At 44.7% G+C, this 13,806-nt stretch overlaps 1 protein-coding gene across 22 annotated transcripts in view; it reads right to left on the minus strand.

Annotated features, from left to right (window-relative positions):
• Prom1 (prominin 1) overlaps positions 1 to 13,806 on the minus strand; it is a 108,427-nt gene that overhangs the window by 27,741 nt on the left and 66,880 nt on the right. For 19 of the 22 annotated variants that reach the window (XR_001784642.1, XR_001784640.1, XR_001784643.2 and 16 more), the window contains 4 exons: positions 12,986 to 13,060; positions 11,583 to 11,646; positions 8,249 to 8,408; positions 5,322 to 5,474 (listed from right to left, as the gene is read on the minus strand). Coding sequence is in view for 19 of the 22 variants with exons in the window: in XM_017320724.2 (XP_017176213.1) it covers positions 5,322 to 5,474; positions 8,249 to 8,408; positions 11,583 to 11,646; positions 12,986 to 13,060 (452 nt within the window). In the remaining 3 variants the exon portion in view is untranslated. Of the gene's footprint in view, positions 1 to 5,321; positions 5,475 to 8,248; positions 8,409 to 11,582; positions 11,647 to 12,962; positions 13,061 to 13,806 lie in introns of all 22 variants that reach the window. The other 3 variants (NM_001163581.1, NM_001163582.1, XM_006503791.3) reach the window with 2 other exon arrangements.

The raw sequence follows: 13,806 nt of genomic DNA on the forward strand, positions 1-13,806 counted from the left end.
ATCAAGATATTGTCTTGGTTTACTTTCTACTGATGTGATAAAACACCATGATGAAAAGAATTCATAGAAGGGCTTATTTGGTTTACAGTTCCAAAGAGATATGGTTTGGTCATGGTGGTGAAGCATGGCAGCAAGCAGCAGACATAGTGGCTAGAGCAAAGGCTGAGGGCTTTCATTCCAAACCATAAGCAGGAAGTAGAGTCCACTGTGTGGAGGTGACCTTCACTCACACTGTATTTAAGGCTGTGTCTCTTCATATTCAATTGTTAACTGATGAAATGGCAGTGAGCTAAATGCTTAACAGATTTTGGTATTGTCATTAGTATGACTCATTACTGATCTCCTGTTTTATAAATCCTAAAGAAAAGGTTACACTGTTTAAGAGCTGTATCAGATGTATCTTACTGCTGATTGGTTGTTATAAAGATCTGATGGCCAATAGTTAGGGCAGGAAGTGGAAGATGGAACTTCCAGGCAAAGAAAAGGACTCTGGGAAGAAGAAAGAAAACGGTCTTTTCATCAGGAGACAAGAAAGGAGCCATGACTATGGATATAGCTAGCCATGTTGTGGGACAGAGCTAGATGGTCAGGTAAACTTATGTGAGCTAATTGAGAGTTGCCCAGCTAAGACTTAAGCTTTGAAGTATTGAAAAGTCTCAGTCTCTTTATTTTTGGTTGGTGGGTCACCAGGTTCCTTCCATAGCACTGGGAATGGTATGAGGCTTTTGAAACCTCAAAGCCCACCCCCCAGAGACATACATCTCCAGCAAGGCTATACCTCCTAAACCTACCAAACAGCTCCACCTACTGGAGACCAAGAATTCAAATATCCGGGCCTATGGAGTATATTCTTAGGCATGTCTGTGAAGGGTTATCTGGATTAGGGTAATTGGAATGGGACCATCTGCCTTAACTGTAAGTAGCACTATTCCATGCGCTGAGGTGTCAGGCTGATAAAAAAGAGAAAACAGGCAAGCACTAGTGTTCCCTCCTTCCTGTTTCCTGCCTGTGATTGCAGTGTGATCCTCCAGCTCCTGTTGCCATGACGACCTTGCCATGATGGAGGTGCTCTTCTATGGTAAAATCATGTCCTTGTTTCAGTTGCTTACCAGGGACTGTGCTGCACTGATGAGTGAAGTAACTCACACAGCACTGCTGAGGTTCTGAGAGGGACCAGTGTGGTTCTGTCCCCACAGGGGTAGCAGAGAATGCAGTGGAGAAGCTCAGTGGATGAGGCATGAGGGATCCCAAGGAAGAGCAACAAGGAGCTGAAACCCAGGGATGAATACAAACCAATTTCTTTCTGAAGAAATACACTTTTGGCACAATGGAAAGGATGAGTTGGATAGTTGTCAAGAATGGCAGTACACCACTGTGGAGGCAGTTATGGTTCGGGATGGTGGCCTAACGCAGCTGTTGTTGATGGAGAGAAGCCAGTGGATGAATGAAATATAACATGGAAGGCAAAGGGATGAAGGACAGAGGGAGATAGCCAGGACACCAATGCTCTGTGCAAGAAGAGAAGAAGAAATGGACCTTGGTCATGTGACCGGTGAGACAATGTGACAGTGTTGTGGAGGAGCTCAATGTGTTTAGAGCATACGCATGGGATTAGAGCAGACGTTAGTAGTAGCAGCTCAGAAATGGTTTCTTAACAATGGGGATGGATTGAAGAGACACACATCCTGGGGCTGATCTGGAGGACTTTAATCTTTGAAAAATGGGTGGTTGAAAGAGAGCCAGTGATAGAGAAAAAGAGAGGGAGCCAGAGAAGCAGGAAGGAAATCATGTAGGTGTGAAGTTGTCAACTGTGAGTGAGGGCTTTGCACAACTGCAGAAGGGAGTGCTCAACTTGAACACTGCTGCCCCCGCTGTTGTGTAGAACAGAAGTTTCTGCTGTCTTGAGAGGTGGGATGATGGGGGATGAAAATAAATTGGAGGGGGCCTGGGAGCTGTTGGGAGATCAGGAAGCAATGTAGACCATGCTGCTGAGAAGGCTGATGTGTGGGGAAGAGTGTTGGAAGGGAACTGTTGGTGGACATTCTTTCTGTTTAAAAAGGCGAATGGACAAAGTAGTTGGCACCTCTATTTTCCAAATATGTATACACACAGATCATTGGTGCGGACAGGTTGTGTACATAGATCACTGGCATGGACAGGCATGTGCACATAAGTCAGTGGTATGGACAGGTGTATGCACACAGATCAGTGTTGTGGACAGGTGTGTGCACATAGATCAGTGATGTGAACATAGGCTCAGGGTAAGAACACACTGATGTGTATTCCAAGGACCAGGAGAGAGGAGAAGCAGGAGGAGAATAAGGAGGAAAAACAAGAGCCATAGAGGAAGCAAAAGCGAACTGCCCCATGCAGGAGGGCTGGTTATGTTACTCAGTGTTAGAGCACATGGCTAGCTTGTGTAAAGCCCCAGGTTTGACTCCAGTGACTACAAAGAAAGTGAGAAAGCTAGAGGAAGGGATGGAGGAAAGACTGCAGTGAATCCTCCGGTGATCAGAAAGATTCAGAACAGTGATTACCCAGCCCTGATCTGTGTGGTTATGACAACACACAACTACTTCTGTGACCCGTCTTATCTTGGAAACATTTCTAGAAAGCCATAATAGTACACCTAGTGCCCAACTCACCAGTGCCTTTACTCTGACCAACTTGTCTCTCTTGCAGCTGGACATTTGGACCTTACCACATTTTCGTTTTTTTGGAGATGGGACTTTTTGGTGTAAGTACGAGTCCTGGCTGTCCTGGAACTAGCTCTGAAGACCAGCCTCTAGAGTGCTGGGCACCACCACCACCACCAACTGGCCAGATCTTACCACTTTAACACAAACCACAGAAACACATCTTTCCTCGGGGGCATCTTTCAGAGCTCACTCGCCTTCCTTCCCAGAGTTGCCAGGATGTGAATGACTAGACGAAGGGCATGATGGTCTCTGTGGCCTTTGCTAGAGTCTGGAGAACCTTGAAACAAGCACCCAGCCATGCAGATGGGACTATGTGATATCAGTGACTCTCCTGGAATTAATTTTTCTTCTGAAGTCTAGAATGATGATCTGGACATTGTTGCCAAGAGCTAAAGGAGGAAGCTTTGTAGTGGGCTTCAAAGAAACACACTCAAAAAAAGTTTGTAGTCACTGCTGAGTCCCCTAATCTCTGAGGAAGCCTGAAATTCTATGCTCTTTTCATCATTGTATCTCATGCAGTCCCTAAGAAGCTCTGGGTACCTTCAGAAGACACAATGAAAGGATGTCTAGATCTACATGAGGAGCCTTTTGGGAAATCAAGTTTTGAAAGCGACCCTGCTTCCAAGTAGATGGTGTCACTGTGTGCACCATATGCAGAGCATATCCCCATATGCGGTCTCAGCAGAACTGGAAATAGACCCTGCAGCTTCTACAAGCGAGAGTGTGGTTTGGAAGCAGACACTGCAGCCTTCTCATGGGTCTGGGGTGAACTGCACTGGAACCCAACCTTCCCTTTGCAATTGTCCAGTTGTCTACAGGATGGCTCAGGGGGTAGAACTGTCAGCAAGCATAGCCAAGCCTGCCATGAGCACAGGTAGGGATCAATGATAAAGAAGCCATAGGCACCCGCATCTGTGGCCCACCTTTATAAATCTGATGGCATATGACATTCTTAGCATTGTCCCTGCCTCCATCCCAAATTTTCTATAAGCCTTTGTCTCTGTAAAGACTTCTTAATCTACATAAAACTATCTAGACAGAAGTAGCATGGAAGCCTTCATCAAATTGTGAATGGATTCCTCAATTGCTTATTTGTTTGAAGCCAGATATCAGATTTTTGTCTTTGTTGTTGTTGTATCCATAATTTTTTTTTTACAATCTCATGAAGGGAGTAAATGTTTAGCCTAGTTTAAATTAAACTGATGGAGTATATATGCCAAAGTGTTCCAACGAGCCAGTTACCTGGGTTGTGAAAGTCCTAACATTAAGCTAATCTACCCATATCTATGATTAATTGAACAAAAAGCAAAATAAATACATTGTTTCTTTGCCAATGTAATTTGTTATTGCTTATTTCCCTCCCTGTTGAGAGGTAATCTCACTTGGAGGTCCTTCCCTCCATTCCTCCATCCCTCTGTCCCTACGTCCCTCCCTCCCTCCCTCCCTGGCTTGTATCCAGAGCCTTGCAAGGCCTCGACCTCTAGACCATTTCTCCAGTCCTGAAGAAGAATGCTTTAAAACTACGTGTGTGAGCAAATAGGCTTCTCGTGTGGAACACTTTCTTGGATCCTGACAGGCCCTAGGCCATTCAATTTAAGAATACTTTTAGAAGCAGGGCAGTGGTGGCTCACGCCTTTAATCCCAGCACTTGGGAGGCAGAGGCAGGTGGATTTCTAAGTTCGAGGCCAGCCTGGTCTACAGAGTGAATTCCAGGACAGCCACAGCTATACAGAGAAACCCTGTCTGGAAAAACCATTAAAAAAAAAAAGAATACTTTTAGACATATCTACATTAATGTTAATGAAGGTACATGATACTAGAGCCTGTTTTTGGGGGGGGCATACTTAGAAACACAGAGTATGAAAAAACCTGATTTGAATCTGTGTTTAAAGAGACAGAGAAATGTATTGCACCTGCTTTCAGGTCTTCCTCCTCATAGCAGAGACAGTGAAAGCTGATGGTTGGTAGTTTGGTTCTCCATCTCCCAAAGGAGGTTTTTCCCATCCTTACTTCCCCTTGGGCCTGTTTACGTATCCTAGTACTACTCTCACCGAGAGCACTAGAAGCCCGGCCAGCTTCCTCGGTGACACATTCATTGCCACTGCACCCGAATCCCAGTTTGCCATCTGGTGCCATCCTTGGGCCTACTGTCCTTCTTGGTCTCAATATCCCCCAGGAAAGCTCATCCAAATACCTGAACTTACATGTGGATATCTTTAAAGCAGGGATAGTCCCTCCTGTCTGCCACAGGCTCCCCACCATCGGGTACTTATCACCTACTCTGGTCCCTAATTCAGGCTACTCATCTAAATCCTAAGGTACTTAAATCAAACCCTGCTTTAAATCAAGTCCCTGGAGTTTGGGGTTAGCAGTACTGCTAACAGGGGACAATGGTGTCTCTGCTTCTCATGCGTGAGTGGGTGAGCGAATGAAGATAATGAAGGAGCCAAGGGTGTTGTGCAGCTCGAGAAGATTCTTGTGACAGCTGCTTTAGAAAGGAGCACAATGTGACTTCAGAGGCTCCAGAGTGAGCCCAAGAGGCTGCAGGTTCCTTAATAGCACACTCAGCACCACCCTCCTCCTCATGCTTCTACGGTATGACAGAAAGGAGTGAAGACTCACGCCATGAGGAAGATGCCTCCAGTGTTGGACACACAGCCTCTTCTAGTTGGGGTGGCATGCTTGTCATAGCCAAACACACCACACAGCAAGCCCAGGAAAAAGAAGGTCACAATGAGAGTCAGCAGAAAGCAGACAATCAAGCCACCCAGCCACCTGCAGGAAAAAAAAAAAGTAGTGTTAGCGTACAACGTTAGGTTGTGAGTCGTCTTTAATGTCCGGGTCATGTCTCCAGCCCCACTATTATGTCAAATGGGCAATGGCTATTGTACTGGCTGGTTCTGTATGTCAACATGATACAAGCTGGAGTTATCACAGAGAAAGGAGCTTCAGTTGAGGAAAGGCCTCCATGAGATCCAGCTGTAAGGCATTTTCTCAATTAGTGATCAAGGGTGAGAGAGGATGGGTGGTGCCATCCCTGGGCTGGTAGTCTTGGTTCTATAAGAAAGCAAGCTGAGCAAGCCAGGGGAAGCAAGCCAGTCAGGACTATGGCCTCTGCATCAGCTCCAGCTTCCTGACCTGCTTGAGTTCCAGTCCTGACTTCCTTTGGTGATGATCAGCAATATGGAAGTGTAAGTTGAATAATCCCTTTCCTCCCCAACTTGCTTCTTAGTCATAATGTTTTAAGTAGGAATAGAAATCCTGACTAAGACAGCTATATTGGCTGAACATGGGCTAAGGCTGGTGTAGTCTTGTTCACTTAACGTCAGAGGGCAAGCCTTCATGACAAGAGCCCTTTCTACTCCTGCTTCTTAACCAAACCAGCCAATACACTTTCCTTTGGCTGTGTGGTGCCTTCTCTCTATGGTAGCGGTGAACACACACAAGCATCACATGGGGCTCATAGCAGACCCAAGCTTCCTCAGGGCTCTGATCAAAACACACCTGAGACATTCAAGCCCTATCACATTTCTCAGTGTTGGAAGCTGTGGCAATGGTTTAGGTAGATGACGGAGAAAGCATAGCAAGCTCCTCTCCCTTTATGAAATCTCTTTTGGAATTACAGGAATATTCCTGGCCAAATCAGAAATACTCTGTGTGGCCGATGCATGAGACATTTAGAATTTTATGAGCATCCTAAATCAAATGTCTGCAGAATGCAAAACTTCGTTTTGTAATGGTCCCGGGAGACGGCTTAGGATAATGGAGCCTCAATTAGGTCTTACTGGCATTCCTGGGACGTGTACCAACTTTCCCCAAAGCTGAGGAGCACTCAAGGCTAAGAATGCTTCCCAACGTTGAAGACACCAAGACGCAGCAGTTTCTGTTCATCTTGGGGCCTCCTGACAGAAGTGGACACTAAAGCTTTTCATTCAATTAAAAGCAATGTTGGTAATTACACTAATAGCTACCAGCAGTCATTCTGTGGGAGGTTCATTCCAGATATGAGGAAGGCCAAATCAAATAAACTAGGGAGCCCCACTTCAGAGAACTTTCAGGATTAATGAATAAAATGATTAGTTGAAATAGTTTAAAACAAAACAAAAGCTTTATGGTCTCCAAGCAAGGCTGGAGGAAGGACGGGAGAGGAGGTGGAAGGGGCAGACAGATAAATGTGCTATGCTGTCTTGTTTGTGAAACAACAATGGATTTGTAAGATGTCTGCCCCAGTGTCTGCTGGGGTGTCCTAGCCCCACAAAAGAAATGCGATATGAGCCCCTAGAAGCCTATCCATTTCAGTGATCTAGGGCACAGCCAGACGGCGTGACCTTAAAGGAGTCCTTTCCCTTTTCTGAGCACAGAAATCCTTATCTGCAAAACAGCCATGCACAGAACATAACTCGTTGGAAACACTGTTGGAAACATCGTGCATAAAATGCTTAGTGAACTCACTGAACCATCCCTTCCCCTAAGGCGACAATCTTATTATCTGTCTTGTGTACTCATGAAAAAAAGGAAGCCAGGCAAGAGAGAGAGCCTCTAAGCTCTCCAGAGGGCAAGTACTAAGACTGCGTGCGCCCTTGAGAGAAGAAAGTACACCTCACTCCCCATGCAACCCCTAAGTCCTTCCCTCTCCATGCTCTGTCTGGAATGTCCACTCTCACGCTCCAGGTCCAAGCACACAACCTGCACTATTTAAGCCCCAGACACAGAAGCTCCCACAAGTCCCCCAACCCCTGGCTCAGATACGAACCTAGTGGCCTCACATCACAGCTCAGAAGAACAGATTCCTTCAGAAAACACCAGCCTCTGTGCATTTGCTTCAAAAATCAATGAGGACATTTTCCCTAATACCCTTCTTGCTTACTTTTACACTTCCAGATCCCGGCACGCGTTTGGCTTGCTAACTATAGCAAAGCTTCAAGAAGCAATCAACTGAACTGTTAGCTGTGTGGCTCAAGGATTTCCAGTCCCTTGATTTTTCCTTTTAAACAAGGAGTGTCTCATGAATACAAATGTCACCGTTACTCAGAAACCATTGGCATTTAGAATGTGTGTGTGTGTGTGGGGGGGGACGCGTGGCTCAGGCATGAATATGCTTTTATAGGGCAGAAGTTGACGTCAGGCATCTTCCTTGGTCACTCCCCACCTTAATTTTTGAGTCAGGATGTCTCACTAAAGCCAGATCTCATCAGTTGACTGGCCTTGGACTGACTGGCCAACAAGCTTTAGGGATCCACCAATACCGCTCCCCTCCAACCCCAGTATTAGAGTTACACTGCACCTCTTCCGTGACTTATTTTTACTAAAATGGGTAAAAAAAATGGGTCCTAGGGATCCAAACTCAGGTCCCCACATTTGCACTGCAAGCCATTTACCCAAGTTTCATCTCCCCAGGGCCCTCGACTTTCATAAAGGAACACGGTTGGGGTTGCTCACACCAGCACCACTTGACTCCATAAGGTTATTGTGGGATTATGTCATGTTTTAGACCCATACAAAGCAAGCTTTGCATGCCCCTCTTTTGCCAGCTCCAAGGGCACACTCACCAGTACGAGTCATATTCTTCCAGCTTGGGCAGCTCCTGGTTTAAGTATCTGTTGCTGTTATTAAGGTAATGGGAGACCTGTAACAGCATATCCTCAATAGGAATACTTTGGCTCATGTCCTTAATGTTGGAGCTAATGGAGTCCAAGGTATTTTTGACGTCTGCAAACAAAGGGACCACAGTCACTCACTCTCAAACAGAGAAGACAGAGACCTCGTTTGGATACAAGGAAAAGTCACTTAAGTTTTCCTCATGTGAGTTTCTAACAAAGTAAGATTCTATAGCAAGCACAAAGACCATCTACACGCAAAGGCCAAACCAAACAGTGAATCTAAGCACAGAATTAGTGAGATGGTACTGAAGTCAAGCCAATCTCTTGAAAAAAAAAAAAAAGGTTGGGGGGGTGTCAGGTGACTAAAATGCAGGTATGCCTACTGAGTGCCAAGCATGTCTGTTAATATTCAGCTCCCTCACCAAGGCAGTGTCTGCCTTACTTCTGTCTTTAGTGTGACCCAGGGGCTCATCTGGGTTAAACTGCTGACCCATCGTTCTCTTTAGGAAAGTTGCTGTTTGTTTTAAAGAAGTCCTATCATATGATTTCTGGAACAAGAGAAATAAAAATCCCACTACTTAAGAAAGGGCTTCGGTGGCAGGCATGGCGGTATAAGGTAATTCCAGCACTTGGAAGGCAGAAGTAGGTGGACTGCAGCCAATCTGAGGACAACTTGGTCCATATAGGAAATACCTTTTGTCAAAGGCATAGGGGTGTGCGGAGGGGATGAGTAGGGAGAAGGAAGGAGAGGGAGGGAAAGAAGGAACAAGAGAGAAGGGAAGTGGAGGAGAAATAGACTAAAAATAGGAAGAAATGGCATTCATGGGAATAAGTCTCTTGCATTACTTCCTGAAAAAGTGATTTCAGTTGTTCATTTAAAAATTGCTTGCCTGCTGGGGTGTGGTGGTACAATACCTTTAATCTCAGCACTTGGGAGGCAGAGGTAGACAGATCTTTGTGAGTAAGAGGCCAGCCTGGTCTACAAAGTGAGTTCTAGGACAGCCGGCAGGACTGGTACACAGAGAAACCCTATCTCTAAAAGTCCTAAATAAATAAATAAATAATAATAATAATAATAATAATAAATTGCTTGACTCATCCAACTGGAGACTTATTACAGAAGTCCACCTGTGTTTTTGACATGTCAAAAACAACACAATTCCTATGCTCAGTTTCCACTCAGATCCATAACGGCTCCCCAGAGTGGAGATTTAAATCCAAGGACACCCCAGTTTTCTAGAATGTGCTGCTCTGGCCCAACAGATCCTAGATCACAGCCTCCTGCTCAAACTGTGCCACCTGGACCAGCACTCCCACCAATCTAGAGGTTAGGTTCTGACCCAGATGTGCCACGAACAAACACAATAGTTAAAAGTCTCCTGGCCCTGGCTAGCAGAGAAAGAGAAACTGCCAAGGTAAACAGGGCCGAAGCTCTACAAACTCTTCTTAGCACTCTGCTGGACTCTGCATAAGCAGGAGAGGTCTGAGGCTTGGTTCCAAATGTGACTGTAGACTAAAAGGATGGGAACCTTTGAAAACGTGTTTTCCACAGGGATTTGACATTTAGAAACAGACAGCAGCTGAGCACACCGTGCTTGGAGGGCTCTTGTACAAAAACTTCTGAAGATTCTTAGCTGCGGGGTCTCACAGGCCACTTCAATGGAAGTGACATGAAGATCCAGTCTGCTTTGAGCAGATCTTTAAGGGCCCGTCTTGCCCTCGCCCTAGGAGATAAGGTACAGCCATGACAGTGTTGGTGACTGAGGGGCAGCTGAAGCTCTTTCTAGTCAAATGTATTCTTCAGGCCTCAATGTGCAGGGTGCGCTTTTTGAAGAAGGCTCCTACTGTTACCTCCCCACTGTGCCTACCTTGCACTCTGTGTTGCCAGAGTAGGATCTGTGTGTATGACTGGCTGAAGGAGAGTCTAGTGGCCATGCCTAATACTTTCTCACAGCTCCAACATGAGGAGGAGCCTGGCACAAAGTAGGCACTTTTAAAAATATATATATATATATTCAGGCTAGGACTGAAGGCTCAAAGTATGGGAACTAACGTCATAAAAATAAACTAACGTCCAGGCTGAGAGATGGGCACTTGTCTGGTCTTGGGATGACGCTGAATCTTGTTTAAGCAATGACACCGGAAACGCCATGCTAAGCTCATGCATGCAGCACACTTACAACAGAGGACTGACTGCTCGTATGGGCAGGAAGAGGTCCAGGGAGGAGAAACAAGAAACCAAACACAAAGATTAGTAAGCAGGCAGCTATGAGGCATCCAGCATGCAGTAAGTAGCCTTCAGATGTCACTTAAGAGGAGCAGGAACTTGCCTTTAGTTATCTTTTTATAAAGTTTTATTTATTTTGCTTTATGTGTATAGGTGTTCTGCCTGCATGTGTGTCGGCATCACATGTATGCAATGCCCAAAAGGAGCCAGAAGGGGGAGTCAGATGCCCTGGAATTGGAATTAGAGATGGTTGTAAGCTGCCATGTGGGTGCTGAGAACTAAACCCTGATCCACTGGAAGAGCAGCCAGTGCTCTTAACTGCTGAGCCATCTCTCCAGGTTCTAACATAGAACATCATGTTTTTAAAATCACATGATAAGAGGATAAAGTCAGTACTGGGAAGATCATCTTCAGAGAGAGGCTATAATCTTACTCAGCTTCCGGCAAATAATCCCAAGTGCACACCCTGCTTGGTATAAAGAGCTTCCTATATTGTGTCAGTCTGTACACTCACTCCCCAGCACCATAACCTAAATGTAGCACAGTTCAGTAGTTCCTAAAATCTCCTCAGCATAGACTTGAGTCTCTAAACTTCTAAGCAGCCTTGAAGCCTAAAGGACCATGGACAGAAAGAAACCCCTTCCACAAAGACAAATTCTTCTGTACTGTCATCTCAGAAATATAACAATCTGGGGGTGGCGTTCCCCTCATTATAACAGGACCTTCCAAATCGCAACGGTTGTAAGCCCCAGAAGAGCCCACTTAGGGAGTGATCACCCAGTGATACCTTTACCATATAGCAACAAACATTACTTAAGAACGTAAGTGTTTTTCTTATCTATATCACCACTGACTACATAATGGCATAATCAAAATGTTTGACATTCTATATCTGGCACTCCATATTAATGTCTGATATTGCATAGGATATAGTGACAGACTTTTTTTTTTAACTAGAAGAGAACAATAGCATTTATAACAAGCCCTTCCTTTATACCCACCAATCAGAGCATTACCAAAGAGAGGAAAAGAAAAACCTTGACGTATGACTCTTACCTTTGATGACATCCACAGTTTGGTTTTGTATTGTATTGGGTATTTCATCAATTGTCGTATACCCCTAAAAATATTTCAAAATGAATTGAAGATAAGTTGGCTTATATTCCATTTTATATCAAGTAGAGAAGAAAAATTAAGACATAACAGTTATCTTACGATTGAAATTACCTTAATATAACCATCAGAGGTCTAAACAGAAGGACCCTTTAGAAAAAAGTGCTGCTTTTTTGTGTTGTGCAGTAAACCCATGGTCTTGCACTTGCTAGGCAAGTGTTGTGTGGCTGAGTCATATGCCTAGGCTGAGACAATGTTTTTTTTTTTTCTTTTTGAGGGGGCGGGGTGTTTCTGAAACAGGGTTTCTCTGTATAGCCCTGGCTATCCTGGAACTCACTTTGTAGACCAGGCTGGCCTCGAACTCAGAAATCCGCCTGCCTCTGCCTCCTGAGTGCTGGGATTAAAGGCGTGCACCACAACGCCCGGCGAGACAATGTTTTTTTAACTGGATAAATCAGAGATCAACTCAAAGGCTTTTCAGCCTAGAGGAAAGTCTTTTGGAAAGCCCGAAGAAAGATAAAGCCGTTGTTTGCACCAAGGAAATAAGAACCACAGGCCATTGGTACATTAAAGATGTTGAGCAAAGACATTCAAGGGGTGTACTGGCTAGTTTTGTGTCAACTTGACACAGCTGGAGTTATCACAGAGAAAGGAGCTTCGGTTGAGGAAATGCCTCCATGAGATCCAACTGTAAGGCATTTTCTCAATTAGTGATCAAGGGGGAAAGGCCCCTTGTAGGTGGGACCATCTCTGGGCTGGTAGTCTTGGGTTTTATAAGAGAGCAGGCTGAGCAAGCCAGAAAAGAACATCCCTCCATGGCCTCTGCATCAGCTGCTGCTTTCTGACCTGCTTGAGTTCCAGTCCTGCATCCTTTGGTGATCAACAGCAGTATGGAAATGTAAGCCGAATAAACCCTTTCCTCCCCACCTTGCTTCTTGGTCATGATGTTTGTGCAGGAATAGAAACCCTGGCTAAGACAAGGGGGAAACATATGCAAGTTTTTTTTTTTTTTATGTAAAAGAGAAAGTAGTATATAAAGGCTAAAACCACCAAGTCACAGATAAAGGAGAGGGAGAGAGAAGTGAGTGCCAGGCTGAGGGCATAGTTTATGAAAAAGCATAGCGTTTAGAAAGGAAATAAATAAAATGAAATCAGTAGAGCAGCTCCTGGGCAGAGCGGGGCAGCACTCTGTCTCAAGAATAAGGTTAAGTCTACACTGTACCCTCAACTAAGCCCAAGAATGCAGAGGTCAAGGTCGTCATAGAATCTCACTGCTTCCTATGTTCCTATGTACTAGACTGCCCTTGATGTAGAGTAAGCTACCTTAGTTGTTCCAAGGAGCATACCCTTTTGACGAGGCTCTCCAGATCAGTTTTGTCGACTTCAGTAACAGTGTTGAGTTCTCTATCCACTGATGGGAGCTGGAAATTTATGAAACAAATAATAAAAAAGGTGATTAACCTTCAAACATGCTCATGTGTTGGTGCACACACACACACACACACACACACAGAGTCATCTCATATCCAGGTCTCAGGATGAAACAGAATAAGGTTTGGGGAAATCATATTCTGTTCAAAGTGGCATCTATGAGAACTGATTTTTAACGTTTTCAGTTCTGCTGTAGGCAGCTAATGAGGTACAGGTAAAATATGTGTGGCTGCTAGCACAATTGCTAGTGCTGAACATATCTAGTGAAGTTATAAGCAAACTTAATAAAAATCACTTTTAGAAGTAAAACGGGGGTTTAGACGGCAGTCTAAATGAAGTGAAACATGCACCAGGCTTTGGGTTGGCTCCTCCACATGAAACAAAACAAAACAAGTAAACAAACAAAGAATACTAAAATCAAATAATGCAGCTGGTGGTTTCATTGGATAGAAGTCTGGAACCAGTTTTCCAAGTCCAGAATTACAAGTGGGTTCCAAGTAGAATAGCTCTTGGCACCTGGGACCCAAGCCCTGGGGCTCTCACCATGACACACATCAAGGACACACCACCAGCTCTTGAAAGAGGTCCTTGGTGAATGTGGAGAACTTGTCTCATTATGAGAAGCCACACATAAACTTAACTGAAGGCCCCTCCCTTGAACAAGTGGCATATTCAAAACTGCCAATGTCACAACACAAAAAGATTGAGAAGCAAACCCCATATTAAAGAGGAAAGA

Source organism: Mus musculus, chromosome 5, assembly GCF_000001635.26.
Source record: "Mus musculus strain C57BL/6J chromosome 5, GRCm38.p6 C57BL/6J".
Lineage (NCBI taxonomy): Eukaryota > Metazoa > Chordata > Mammalia > Rodentia > Muridae > Mus > Mus musculus.